The 14,568-nt window shown below is 35.6% G+C and overlaps 2 protein-coding genes across 4 annotated transcripts; both read right to left on the bottom strand.

Annotated features, from left to right (window-relative positions):
* Positions 1-995: 995 nt before the first annotated feature.
* On the bottom strand, positions 996-3,205 carry LOC107811379 (diacylglycerol O-acyltransferase 3). Its single transcript, XM_016636296.2, has 2 exons — positions 2,714-3,205; positions 996-2,031 (listed from the first exon to the last, which is right to left on the bottom strand). Exons 1-2 carry the CDS (start codon positions 3,116-3,118, stop codon positions 1,174-1,176), a joined length of 1,263 nt encoding a protein of 420 aa, XP_016491782.1. The 5' UTR covers positions 3,119-3,205; the 3' UTR covers positions 996-1,173.
* A 2,005-nt stretch (positions 3,206-5,210) lies between these two features.
* On the bottom strand, positions 5,211-12,458 carry LOC107811380 (ABC transporter B family member 4-like). Of its 3 annotated transcripts, XM_016636297.2 has the most exons (13): positions 12,241-12,458; positions 11,656-12,014; positions 11,357-11,411; positions 11,062-11,237; positions 10,753-10,974; positions 10,423-10,661; positions 9,688-10,213; positions 9,305-9,578; positions 7,943-8,820; positions 7,603-7,869; positions 7,256-7,519; positions 6,864-7,157; positions 5,211-5,976 (listed from the first exon to the last, which is right to left on the bottom strand). In XM_016636297.2, exons 2-13 carry the CDS (start codon positions 11,974-11,976, stop codon positions 5,623-5,625), a joined length of 3,870 nt encoding a protein of 1,289 aa, XP_016491783.2. In that variant the 5' UTR covers positions 11,977-12,014; positions 12,241-12,458; the 3' UTR covers positions 5,211-5,622. The 3 variants fall into 3 exon arrangements, with proteins under 3 accessions (XP_016491783.2, XP_075087410.1, XP_016491785.2); XM_075231309.1 differs by lacking the exons at positions 11,357-11,411; positions 11,656-12,014; positions 12,241-12,458 and having other exon boundaries at positions 7,943-8,262; positions 8,524-8,820; positions 11,062-11,193; XM_016636299.2 differs by lacking the exons at positions 11,357-11,411; positions 11,656-12,014; positions 12,241-12,458 and having other exon boundaries at positions 10,753-10,956; positions 11,062-11,185.
* Between the last annotated feature and the right edge of the window lie 2,110 nt (positions 12,459-14,568).

Raw genomic sequence — 14,568 nt, 5'->3', positions numbered from 1 at the left:
ACAAACTAACCTCGAACACGGGGAGGCTGATCCGTGTCGAGTTCGATATCATTATCAAGCTCGAATAAGAATCGAACCATGATGCAAAGTAGACCTATCATGCTAATAATCCAGAGACCAACCAACATTGACCTCGAATCAATTCGAGGGCTCGAACCAAGATCACAAGTTCGAGCCGAAATCAAGCTCAAACCAAAATCGAGGGTTCTAAGCAAGATCGAGCTCGCAGACAAAAGCCATTGCAATCCCACTAGAGAGAATCTTGGCAGAAATTATGAAAAAGCTGACTTATCATGGGTCTCCCACTGAATGTTTATTTTATTATGCTTAGAGCCAAATCCCTCCACTATAAAAGGGTTTGGTTATCATTTCTGTAGGACAAGTTTTTTCTAAGGCTTACATTGTAATAAAAGTGCTATATTCTTCTACAGTAAAAAATCGCTCTTTCAGACTCCTTAAATTGATTCTATTTGTTGAATCCTAAGATTCATTGTTCCTGATAACCTTATCTATTTTTGCATTCTCTCCAATCTACATTTACATTTTTATTTATCCTTGTATTTTGTATTAAGTTACGCCACATATTCTCGAAATTGCGTATAAATTGAACTCTATCCATTTTTCGTGTAAACATGATCATACAAAGTAATTATAATAAGTGCATTAGACTTCACCTCACAAGTCTGAATGTTATATAATTAATAAAGAAAACGATGATCGCTAATGGTGTCAACGAGCTAGGTAAAAGTTAGTCCGTATATTTTATTTTAGATGATAGCGTTCGACTGAACAAGACAAACTATAAGTTAGTCCTTGACAACAGTGTTCGATGGAACTCAATATTAAGAAAAACGACTTTTGCCATATCAACTACTAGTAGTAAATAATAGTGCCAAAAGACTAAAAAATAAGTTATAGTGCTACAACGTATCAAAAAGAAGGTGCCATGTAAAATGAAATCACCAAAGTACAGTATAGTATGACATATACGCCCATTACAAATTACTCACTAAAATTCTCAGTAAATAATGATAATATTTACAAAGGAATTTAGTCAATAATGATAATATTTACATTATCAAAAAGCAATTCAAACCCATTGCTAATCCTAAAAATCACTTCATATCCTACCTAATACATGCACTGAAAAAACTAATGAAAGAAAAGAACATCTCAAGGCACAGCGTTGGCTAGCCCTACTTCTGGATATCTACCAAGCAAATTGGCTGCAATCAAACTCACATCCTCTAAACCAACTCCAATACACAAAGAATTATTACTGCTAGGAGCAGAGTTAACAGAGACAGAATCACCGGCTTGGAACGCGTCGAAGCAACTGTCACTACTCACTGAAACCCTGACATTTGGACCAACCTTGCATTTTCCCATGCATTTGCACCCCGAAACTGCAGCTTCAATCCCAACCATCTGCTGAAATTTCTCTAATATCGCCCCAGCGCCTGATCTCTTGCATTTACCGCCCATACATACTTCAATCTTCTTCGTACCCGCTGTTGTTGTTGTAGCAGCTACAGCTGCATTAGGGCTGCTGCCTACATTGCCAATGTAGCGGTCACTAGCTTCCAAGCAGCGTTCCTCATTTTGATCTAAAATAGTAGGGACCGGAACTACTAGACTCGTCTTCCCCTCTATTGAGTCCTCGTTGGAAATTGATGATTTGCTTGAGATCTCTACTGATGTATCCACTTCCGGATTTTGAGTCCGAGGCTCAATCATATGATTCTCTATTGTTGATGTTGCATTCTCGAGTGCACGTTCACATGCCTCGGGTATTGTTTGGGCAAGAGATTCTATTTTTAGGCTTTTCATGTCAACCAAATTTTGACATTCATCATCACTTGATTCCGAAGAAGAGCTTGAAGATGATGACATTTCACGGTTCGTTATACCTTGTACTAGACTTGCTCCTTTCATTTTCACGAGTGCTTTTTCTTCTTTTCTTTTCCTCTTCAACTCCTTCTCCTCTGCCTTTAGCTGTTGAAGTTGTCCTAACAATAGCTCCGCTGTTTCCTGAATAGAGAAGAAACGCAACATAAATAAACTTGAAAATAAATTTGCCATATAGTTCTAACTTATTTACTACCAAGAATAGAAATGAAAGAAATTGTATTAATATATGGTTAATCATCTATTTGCACTTCCATCTAACTCAGTGCATGCAATTTGTGTGCCCATTAACTAGTCTAAATCTAATCTAATGAAACTAAACTGGTCGATTCGAGCAATTGATTGAGCAGAATTATATTTTGGGGTATTAAACTATGAAGGTCAATATCTAACAGAATTATATATGTTAGATATTGAATCTAACTTAGTTTTTCGCGTGTTTACTTTTTTCATTTTTTGAATCCCTTTGATGAAAATACCACTTATGTCGTTGGGTGTCAAGTACCAAATGAGTAAGCTAAATCTACAATTTTAGATTTGTAGATCCAGAGACAACATAGGTGCAAAACTAGGTTTGAACTTACTAAAATTATATATTTGTATACTAATATATATTGCTCAAACCTGAACACCAACAAAAAAATGATCATCTCACAAGATCAGTTAACTTCTGATTTGCTACAACAAACAAGACAATAACTATACACAGATTGAATAATTGCACTAACTTAATTTAAACAAATAAGACAATAACAACACAATTCAAATTTGAGAAATACAGAAAATTAAATCATTAAATACTTACCGAAATAGTCTTCCCTTGAACTTGATCAACCAAACCAATATCAGAACCAAAACCAAATCCCATCTTAGTCAAATTAGACAAATCCCTAGACAAACCCTTAAGCAATTTCATCTTCTTCTTCGTCTTTTTCAACGCCACGTCATTCTCTTTGTTCTTCTCTTTCTTCCCACACCTAATAATCCTACTACTACCTCTACCAGAAGAATTATAATACTCCAAATAACCCTCATCTTTAAACCCAGAAACCATTAACTTTTTCGATTTCAAACTTCCCCTAATTTCTGTAAAACTTAACATGGACAGTTTTGAACTAGAAGAGTTATGGTGAAAACGGTTGATGTTAACTCCGGCACCGGCGCCGGTGACGGAAGGAAATCGGCGCAAAACTCCGGTAGAGGTTTCCATTTTGATATAGACGCTGAAGTTCTTTTGATTGAGCTTCACCGTCAAACCGAACAAAGATTTTGGTTTTTATATACAAAAGAATTGTTCCTTGTTCGAAGAAATAAAGGAGAAGTTTCACTAACTGTATTTATGACACGCGGAAGATATTGGTTGGTTGAGGCTTACGTGGCAGCAATTTTGTGCTTTGCGCAGGTGAGCTTGCTAACATTTTCGGTTACCCACGTTTTTCCTTCTTCCCGCCACGCTTTTTTCTTATGTTTAGGACCGTCAGATTGTTTTTATTAATATCTACGGCTACGATTATGCCTTGTGTAAGACACGTGGAATGCTTGATGATTTACGTGGCAATTGCTATTTTTACTTCTTTTCTTTTTCTTTTTCTTTTTCTTTTTCTTGCTTCTTTGGTTGTGATATTAATAACAAGAAATTGTAAAGTGGGAACATAAGTTTAACTATAATTTCTTAATAGTGAGACGTAGTGATAAATATGATTCAAACTTTGAAAGATTAATAATATGATTAAAATTATTAATAAAATATATTTAAAAGGAAATAGAGATATGGTATTTTTTTTATTTTGAGTGTCCAAAAAGTAGTTTTGTGTCAAGCTTTATTGGGGATTGAAATTTCAAACAATAACCATATTAACTTATTAAATTCTTTTATTTTCTAAAATAAGATACGCTCTTATATATACTTTGTCAACTTCGAAAAGTGATCCACATCTCACATAGATAGTAATGAGTCTCCTGTTTCAACTTTCGTAAGAGAAACACGGCTTAATCCCGATCTCTACCTCAAAAATAGGAGGCAATAATAGAGTGAATTTATCATAGAGTACTCCACCACGAACAGCTAAAGCACGCTTACTCAATCGTCAATCTTCAGCCCAAAGCTTACATATACAACCAAGTGTCTTTTAGCATCTGCCAAGTCACTGAATTGTGGCTTCAGGTAGTCCTTTTTCCCAACTTCAATCAACACACACACACACAAAAAAAAAACAAAAAAAAAAAACGTTACTTTAGAAGCAAGAAAATAATCTCTCTCTTTTTCTTTTTCTTTTCTTTTAAGTTTAGGTTAGTATTTCATATCCTCATCAGTTGTCATCCCTTCTTACGAAATCTTTGCTTGGACGACTTAAGAATTCCCCAAATTTGGAAAGAATTAGTCTTTTCCTTAATCAAAATTTAAAATTATTACATTTTTTTCTTTAATTAGTTTCCTTAACTATTTTAAGAAAAATAAATATTACTTTTACAATTAAAAACTAAAATAGGAGTGAGGTTAAAGTTATGAAGAATTAATTCAAATAACCAACCACTTAATCTTTTAAACTAAAAATAGCTGGTAAATATATAACGGCTAGAAAAGGTAAACAATTAATTTGACCGGCTATTGGTATAACAATCTAAAAGGTCCCAGAAACATAGAAAATAAATAGCACCACAGAAGCAATAACGACTGATAGGAGGGATTGGAAATAGAGTCTGAGGATTGTAATTTCATTTGAATTTAGGTTTTGTGTACTAACAATATTTAGATTCGTTTACACTATCAGGTTACATTAGTAAACAATAACAAATAATTCTCCATATCATGTCGGATCTAGTGACCTGAAAAGATAGAATGATAACAAAAAATTTCAATGTCAAAAAAGAATTGACATTGTTACTATTATATAAGTATAACTTAAATACATACATCCTTCGTTTCAATTTATGTGTCACACTTTCCTTATTACTTTGTTCTTAAAAGAACGACACGCTTCTATATTCAAAAAAATAAATTAATTAACCCATTTTACCCTTAATGAGAAGCTTTTTATAGTCATACAAATATTATGGCTCTACCAACTTTTACCTTTTAAGTTTTTGAGACCACAAATTTTAAAAGCTTTCTTCTTCTTTTTTCCTCTGAAACTCGGTGTCAAGTCAAACTACGTCACATAAATTGAGAGGGAGAATCATTTGAAGTACAAGGTTGTAGCCCTGTCTTCTACCTTCCATTCTCCTACTAGTCAAAGGTCCAAGCAATCCCAAAAGCTATTATAACAGAAAAGAGAGAAGGATTGATGCTTCATTCCTCCATGAGAAAGAAAGAATATGGAATACTCCATTAATAATAGCACAATATGTCAAACAAAGGAGAGAATGAAAGAGATTAAGAAATTGTAGTTCCCTTGTCCAACATTACATTTCCAACTACCTTAGTACTGCTTTGTTAGAAATAGCAGGTGCGTGATGAAATAGTCGATGTAGGCATAAACTAGACTAGATACCATTGAGCAGCCTGGTGCACGAAGCATCCCGCGTTCACATAGGATTCGGGGAAGGGCCGCACCACAACGGGTTATGATGTAGGTAGCCTACCTTGATACATACAAGCATCAATGGCTGATTTCACGGCTCGAACCCGTAACCTATAGGTCACACGAAGACAACTTTACCGTTGTTGCAAGCTCCCTTATGGTCTAGACACCATTATTATATTAAAAACATGTACTACTTCATAGTGCTAGTAGACTTTGATACTAGAGAAGCATAAATACCATCCTCTCTATTAACCAAAGTTTCATGGTTTCCTTTTTCAACAATGGCACCATCTTTCATTACTGCAATAACATCAGCTCCTTTAATTGTGGAAAGCCTATGAGCCACCACAACTGTAGTTCTGCCTTCCCTTACTCTATCAAGTGCATCTTGAACCACTTTCTCAGACTCAGAATCAAGTGCACTTGTGGCCTCATCTAGTAGTAGTATCTTTGGACACTTCACTATTGCTCTTGCAATTGCAACTCTTTGCTTCTGTCCACCAGATAGTTGTATTCCTCTTTCACCAACTAATGTGTCATAGCCCTGCACATTAAAGGCAAAGAAGAGAACAACTTACTAGAGTTGTTAAGAGTCAAAGGACATAGATAAAGTCTATGTTACATGATTCTTTTATATGTCTTGACATACGCGAGTTGAACGGCTGTGACTTAAGATATTCGTGCAAATTCTTCAAAATACACTTAAAGCTAGAAAAACTCCATGTATTCGTATTTTATTTATACAGGTAACGAATCCATGTAATATAGGATAGAATGCAATGTCGTATGCAGGATTTTGCAGAAGCAATGTCGGCCTATTGTCACAATTAATCTTGTAAGTAGGTTTGGTCTAGAACTATGATGGTTTTAAAGTTCTACTTCATATCTACTTTTAACTTAGTCTATTATATATATATATATATATATATATATATATATATATATACACATATAATGTATAAAAAATAAATATAATGTCATATGACATAATGCAATGTCGTATGCAGGATTTTGCAAAAGCAGTGTCGGCCTATTGTCACAATTCATCTTGTAAGTAGGTTTGGTCTAGAACTATGATGGTTTAAAGTTCTACGTCATGTCCAAGATTAATATTCGGTCTATTGTATATATACATATTATTTTTTGAATTTTTTTTTATTTACACACACACAAAAATCGAACCAATATCGGATGACACCCCTTAGGGTGTATGTGAACTTACACACAAGAAAGGTGACCAAGAACCTATTTAGTGAATCTTATCAAGAAAAAAGGACATCCCGGCGCACGAAGCTCCCGCTATACGCGGGATCTGCAAGAGACTGTTTTCACCGCTCGAATCTGTGACCTCCTGTCTCATGGCAGAAACTTTACTAGCTACACCAAGACTCCCCTTGTAACAAGCTAGAATTTCATTCCATAAAAAGTTACCTGTTGTAAGCCACTGATGAAGTTGTGAGCATTGGCTAACTCAGCAGCAGCTAATATTTCTGCTTCAGTGGCATCACCTTCCTTTCCATATGCTATGTTAGCTCTGATTGTGTCATTGAACAATATAGGCTCCTGACTTACCAGTCCCATTTGCTGTCTCAACCATTTCACCTTCAGCTTTTGAATTTCTATTCCATCTAATGTGATTAGGCCTGAATCAGGATCATAAAATCTTTGCAACAAAGATATAACTGTTGATTTTCCACTCCCACTTTCTCCTACTAGCGCAACCGTCTAGCATAAAAAAATACATTTTTTACATCAGAATCATTGACAAATCGCGTCATAAGACCGCAAAAAAATGATTATGAGAATAATGCATTAGAATTTACCTCTCCAGAGCTAATGATTAGGCATAGATCTTTTAGAACTTGAGCCTCAGGTCTACTTGGATAATTAAAACTGACATGTTGAAACTCAATATTTCCCTTCACATTGTCTAATATCATTCCTGAGTTATCACTTGAGTCTATCTTGGATCGTCTGTCAAGAAGTGCAAAGATAGAAGATGCACCACTTTTGGCTTTGGTGGAATCAGGAGCGAGTCCACCTGATTGAGAAATCGCGGTTGCTGTCAAGCTAAGACCATAGAAAACCTGAAACTCAGAACTAGGAAAAATAAAACAACAAAGAGAAGAAACTTAAAATACAAATCTTATCTTTAGCTCACAAGACTTACCCGAAAAACCTCAGCAAATGTAACCTTACCGGACTCAATCAATCGAGCACCAGCATAAAAGCTGGCAGCATAGACAGAATACAAGCAGAACATTGAAAAACCAAATCCTGCACCACTCAATAATCCTTCTTTTATTCCAGCTCTAACCGGTTCTTCACATTTTCTTTTGTATAATTGCACCACTTTCTCTTCAGCAGAGAAAGAAGCCACTGTTCTGATACTTCCAACTGCTTCACTGGCAACTCGACTTGCATCCTCGTATAATTTCTGCGAAATATTTCACTTACATTAAGAAAACTGATGTTGTAACTTTTCGTTAGTACAGAAGTTTGGAGCTAACCTTAGCATCAGCACCGAAACCACTAACGTATTTCATGTGAAGATATCCATTTAATCCAATTAGAGGCACCATAACTATCATTATGAGTGCCAATTGCCAGCTTGCTTCAAGTCCTATAACTAAACCAGCTATAGCTGTTGACGTATTCTGCACAACCAAAGCAAGTGATTCTCCAACCATACCTCGCACAGATGCTGCATCTGTAGATAGTCGGGTGCCAATTGCTCCAATGGAGTTCTCCTTTCTGTCGAACCAACTTATATCCATGTAAACTACTTTCTCGAAGCACATTAAGCGAATCCGCTTAATTAACTTACATCCTGCTACAGCAAACAAGAATGTCCTCAAGGGTGTTGCTAGTAAAGAAGCCAATCCTAGACCGACAAATATCAATGACCAAAATCTTGAATGCTTTCTGAGTTCATGAGCTGGCTCATAGAAAGTCTTGATAACATTAGAAAGAAGTACACCAAAAATAGGTAGTATTATAGCATTGACCACTGCAGCTATACAACCAAGTAATAATTCTGGAATCTCTGGTTTGTTCATAAATGCCAAGCGACAAAGTGCGTTGTCTTTACCCTTTTTCAGTACGGCTGTTGTTGAATTAAGATCATGGCATTCCCTAACTTCTTTCTCTGCTGCACTAACTGGAATGGACAATGAATGATGGCTACTATTCTCGATCCTGAACGAGCCTCCACTTACTGATCGTGTTAGGATATTCTGCTTATTTGGTTTCTTTTCAGGTGTTAGGACTATCTCTTCCTTGTCCAGTTCATTTGAATCTTGTTCTCCTGAATATTTGCTAAGCTCTTGCAACTGTATAAGCTGAACATATGCTCCTTCCCTATTTTGCAGCAGTTCCTTGTGGGAACCTGAAAGTTTGAAAAGGATAAGAAATTAGTAATCATACATATTTTGCTATCATTTCTGTTCCGTACCGTTGGTTTTAGGGTTAGTCTGTTAGTTTTTCTTGTCTTAGGTTGCTAGTAGTTCATGTTGTTTTCCTATTTATCTTTCGCCTCGGTTTCTTAGTATTTTGTTGTTGTTACAGCTTGTTGCTACTGTTTCCTTTTGTTGTTATTATCTTTCTGGCCCTCTTTGTTGATATTGCTTGTTTCTACTGTTTCTTTTAATTTTCTTGAGCCGAGGGTCTATCGAAAACAGTTTTTCTACCTTTCCAAGGTAGGGGTAAGGCCTGCGTACACACTACCCTCCCCAGACCCTACTTGTGGGATTTCACTGGGTGGTTGTTGTTGTACATTTTTGCTATCATCTTTATAATTACATTCATTTAAATGAACTAGCTAATAATCTTGAATCCGGTGTACTGGAAAAGATAGTATATGTGACACAAACCTTTTTCAATGATCTTTCCCTCTTGGATTACAGCTATTGTATCTGCATTCTTTACTGTACTCAGGCGATGCGCAACAATAACTGTAGTTCGGTTAATCATGACATTGTCCAATGTCTCTTGAACAATCCTCTCAGATTCTGCATCAAGAGCACTTGTAGCTTCATCCAAAAGTAGAATTTTGGGATCCTTTAGTATTGCTCTTGCAATAGCAATTCTTTGCTTTTGGCCTCCCGACAGCTGACTTCCGTGATCGCCAACTCTGGTGTCTAGTCCCTGAATTAGAAGAAACAATGGACAAAGCTAATCTTTCTAAGTAGCAAGAAGAAAATTAGATCTCAAAGTAGAGACTGAAATAAAACAACTCCAAAGTCTAAAGCCTGACCTGAGGTAAATTATCAATAAACTTGGAAGCATTGGCAAGTTGAACAGCAGCTTTAATTTCTGCAAGAGTTGCATCGTCCTTCCCATAGGCGATATTATCCTTTATTGTTGAACCAAACAGCACAGGTTCTTGGCTAACAAGCCCGATCTTTCCCCTGATCCACCTAAGCTGAAATTCTTTGATATTTATACTGTCAATCAGAACTTCACCAGCCTGTGGATCATAGAACCTCACTATTAGACTTATCACTGTCGATTTTCCACTTCCACTTCGCCCTACTAGAGCTGTTGTTGTTCCCTTTGGTATCGACAGAGAAAAACCGCTAAATATGCTCTCCTGTGGTCTTGCTGGATAACAGAAATAAATGTCCTTAAGTTCAATGTCACCACTAATGTCATGAAGTTTCTGTCCATTCATATCATAAGGATCTATAGCCGGCTTTCTGTTTATCGTCTCAAACATTTTAAATGCTGCAGCCTTTCCAGCAGCAAATGCGCGCAAGCATGGAGAAGCATATCCTAAAGAACTGAGATTAAGAGAAGAAAAAGGAACAAAGGAGTTAAAAAGACAAATGACATTAAGGCTTAGTAATATCGGTGTCATCAATACATGTGGAACTGTGTGGTTTCGTATGCCATATGTGCCATTCGTTTGCAAAGAGTTTTGGATGTTAGATGAAGAAAGCTCCAAGTAAAAGAAGCGAAACATACAAAGAAAAGGCAGAACGGAACCTACAAGGAGCCAGTTAGTGTAGCCATAATGACATTCATTACATCTCCTCCAGTATAGTTATGGTCCAAAATCATTTTTGCACCATACCATATAGCTAAAGCATAACTTGTATAGAAGACAAACATAAAAACACCGAATCCGAGCCCTGAAGCCAAACCCTCTTGTACACCAGAATGATAAGCTTTGTTTAGAGAACTTTGATATTCAGAAATAGCTCTTCTCTCTCCCGTATACGATGCAACCTGAATAAAAAATCAAGCCGGTTGGTGAATAAAAACTTATGAAACAGTTGAAAAGTAAATAAGAAAAATGATTCTTCCCAACTTTTCATACAGTTTTAATTGAGCTTATTGTCTGTTCAACCACAGTTGCAGCTTCTGAATAATGAGTCTGTGCGCGTGATGCTAGCTTTGCCAGAAGGATAGTCAAGACAGCAGAAGAGATGACAAGTGGAGGAACTGAAGATAACATGACCAACGATAGACGCCACCCCTTAATAAAAGCTATTACAAATCCTCCAAAGAATGTAGCTGATACCTGAATAAATTTGCCAACCTGCAGTTTAATGTGAATAGAGTTCATGCTAAATCTTCTAGATATATCAAATGGTAATGATGTACATAGCTTTTTCTTTCAGAATACCTTTTCGCCGATGGCGTCTTGTATAGTAAGAGTATCACTACACAGGCTTTCAATAATCACACCAGTGTTAGTCTTCTGATCAAAAAATCCAATATCTTGTCTTAGTACTGTTCTCAGATATAAGTATCTAATCCGAGCAGCCTGTCTTTCACCTGTGACCGTCCAGCAAGCCACCTCTGAAAAGATGCTAATGTAAGTACTGAGTTATTTCACTTAACAATGGCATCTAAACCACTTTAACAATGGCATGCAAAATAGAAACAGGTATATCAGTCTGGTAGTTAAAAATACTTACGCGTAAATGTAGCAAGACCTGAACCGAAAGCCAGATACATGAATTTAAGGGCTACCTGAAAAAAGCATGACACAAGAGGAAGCAATAAAATGATATACCACTCTGAAATAGTACTCTATGGTAGTGGCGTAGCCAACCCTTCATCGAAAAACTGTACAGTGTATATAGAAACTTATATATTGTGTATAAAGGTCAAAAGTTATTTTTCATGTGTGTATATCAAATTTTGAACACCCTTCGCGAAATTACTGGCTTCGCGCCTATGGTTGAGCTTAAAAAAGGTATAACAAAGCTTGTACCTTAGAAACTTTACTAACAATTTTTCCGTTATCCACGGTCATTCCAAAGGAATCAACTATCTCCCCAAAAAATACAGCCATCAGGGGAAAGCAGATTCCACTACCAACAGCTGTGATCATACCGATAACCATCAATGCATGATCTATGGTGTCCGCAAAGGCGAACAGCTTATAGTATGGAACTTCTTCAGCAGCAGCAGCAGCCTCTTTCTGCTTTTTAGTCTTGTCCGATTCTCGTGTAAAAGTAGAACCTTCTGAGGATTCTAAGACTCTAGTTTCCCTGTTATCGATGCCTGTTTCGATAGAATTCTCTTCTGCCATCACTCAACTGCAGCCTGATTTTCCAACTATTTACTACCCTGTAAGCAAGAATCAGCAACTGCTATAGTCGACACGGGAATTTATTCAAATGAAGAGAGATTGATATGTAGATCAGAAAAACTGCAATCTGTTGAACTACACATCTGAAAGCTTAAAACATTAGCAAGTGACTAATGAGCAATCAGAATTATCAACATTACTACATAAACTGTGACTCTAGAATTATTGTCAATACTCCTGAAAAAACTGAAAAGAATGCCTTACTAGTTTTTACTCATGCAACTTGCTGCTGCTGATCAGTCAGGAAAAAGACATATAGAACAATAACCACTCTCTTGTATTAATAGGCATTCAGGTGGACTTCAGATAATGCCATAGAAAATGATGCTTTTAGATATACAAAGATATATCATTCCCTACTGTTCAGACATAATATAATTAATTAAGTCAAAAGTACGTTATATCTAATAGTTTAAGCTTTTGAATGAGATAGTAAACATGGTATTCACATATTGCCAGCAAGTTAAGAAAAAAAAGAAGAAGAAATGTCTTCACGTATTTGATTCATGAAAAAGAATCAGGCACAAACATGAGGATGTGTGTTGAGAGTTAATATATAATATAATTACCACTAAAGGATGTGGTGCAACAGATGGAGCTGCTCTTCCCTTAACTAGAGTTCTCGAGTTCGAGCCCTAGGTATGGAAAAATCTTTGGTAGGGAGCGCTTTCCTCCGAATGGGGCCTTACGCGGCGCGAATCCGGATATAGTCGGGCTCCGATGCGGGTACCAGACACCGGGTGAGAAAAATATATATAATATAATTAAGTTAATTAAAAGTGTGCTCATCGCAAACTTCAACATGATATCAAAGCAAGCAAAATGTCTTTAAGTTCATATTTCACTGCCACAAAAAGATAATATTTCCACGTGTTCGACCCCGAAAAAGAGTCAGTCCAACACATGAGGGGGCGTGTTGATACATACTAATATAATTAAATTAAAAGTTTGTTATCTCTAACATCTTAAACTTATGAATGAGATTGTCGCACACTTAATCACCTACAAGGGATAAATGCAAAACTATTAAATAATCCACACTGATATCAAGTCACATAGCTTTTGGAACTTAAAAAAATACTTTGGTAGCGCCACAATGACGCTCAAATCATCTGCAGATGGCATAAAATCCGTTTATATATCCTCCAAAATGATTTAATTCCTTAGACAAATCGTCACAAAAAGTACCAATCATTCAGTTATTTAATTAAACACTTGTACGGAGTTCTAATTCTTAATTAAAATTCAAGCTCAAAGCGTCATTCTTGAACAGCTTCCGAATGTTTTTTCTGCTAATTAAACACATCATAGTAATTGTTGACAAATACTAAAGACAAATCAGCATCTGGGGTTTCAGTAAACGATGTTGTCAGTCTGCTTTCAATGATTTAATATCGTACAAAAATAAAAACATAACAATTCTTGATGTTTCTAGATGGAAGTACTTTCGAATTGATTAATGTTATAAAGAATATGTCCCATTCAAAAATTCCAATTATGCTTTAAATAACTTCTTAATTAGTATTAGTATATGAAACTTCTTAGTATTAGTATATACTAGGGTTAATTTCACTGATATTCATTGAACTATCTTTCAATTTCACTAAAGTCATATAATTATTTTTTGTCACTTAAAAGTAACTAAACTTTATCATTGTCACTTAAAAGTCATTTTGCCTCAAACCCTTACCATAAATATGACATGGCATTAAATTTTATGATATAAATCCAAAAATAAATGCCACATAAGCTAATATGGGTCATACCCATTTTAGATCCATTTATCCTTTAATGTGATTTGATCCATAATCCAAATGAATTTCGATAAAAAAATATATTAATTCCACATTAGTTTAAAATGATTATCCTATACTACAAAGTTGTGCCTTTTCTGTCACATCACATTCATAATTATTCTATACTAAAATAATCTATGCTAGAACATTCTTATTTTGTTTGTATGCCCCATCCGAGTCATTCATAATTATTCTATACTAAAATAATTATGCTAGAAAATTCTTATTTTGTTTGTATGCCCCATCCGAGTCATTTTAAAATACTATTGTATACAATATTATTTTAGCTTCAGTAGAGTTATAAAATGATTCAGATGGGCATACAAACAAGATATAAATTTTCTAGCATAGATTATTTTAATATAGAATAATTATGAATGTGATGTAACAAAAAAGGCAAAACTTTGTAGTATAGGATAATCATTTTAAACTAATGTGGAATTAATATATTTTTTTATCTAAGTGTCAAGGCATCCATAACGTTGGGATCAATAATGTCGACCGATAAATTAGGATAGCAATTGAAGTATACCGGACTATCAATGAGGTTACTATGAAGGGCACCTAAGAGGGAATCGTCTAACCTTTGTTTACGACTATCTTTATGGGGATATGATGACTCCGAGGTTTAATAGAAGTGATAACCATTATACCGGGAGTTTTGGGGGTTGAGGCTCCTTTACCTATGAAGCTTAAGTCAGTTGATTCAGCTAAATGATTATTATTGGGGAGGGCT

The sequence above is a fragment of the Nicotiana tabacum genome, chromosome 15, assembly GCF_000715075.1.
Source record: "Nicotiana tabacum cultivar K326 chromosome 15, ASM71507v2, whole genome shotgun sequence".
NCBI lineage: Eukaryota > Viridiplantae > Streptophyta > Magnoliopsida > Solanales > Solanaceae > Nicotiana > Nicotiana tabacum.
This window is presented reverse-complemented; position numbering and strand designations above follow the sequence as displayed.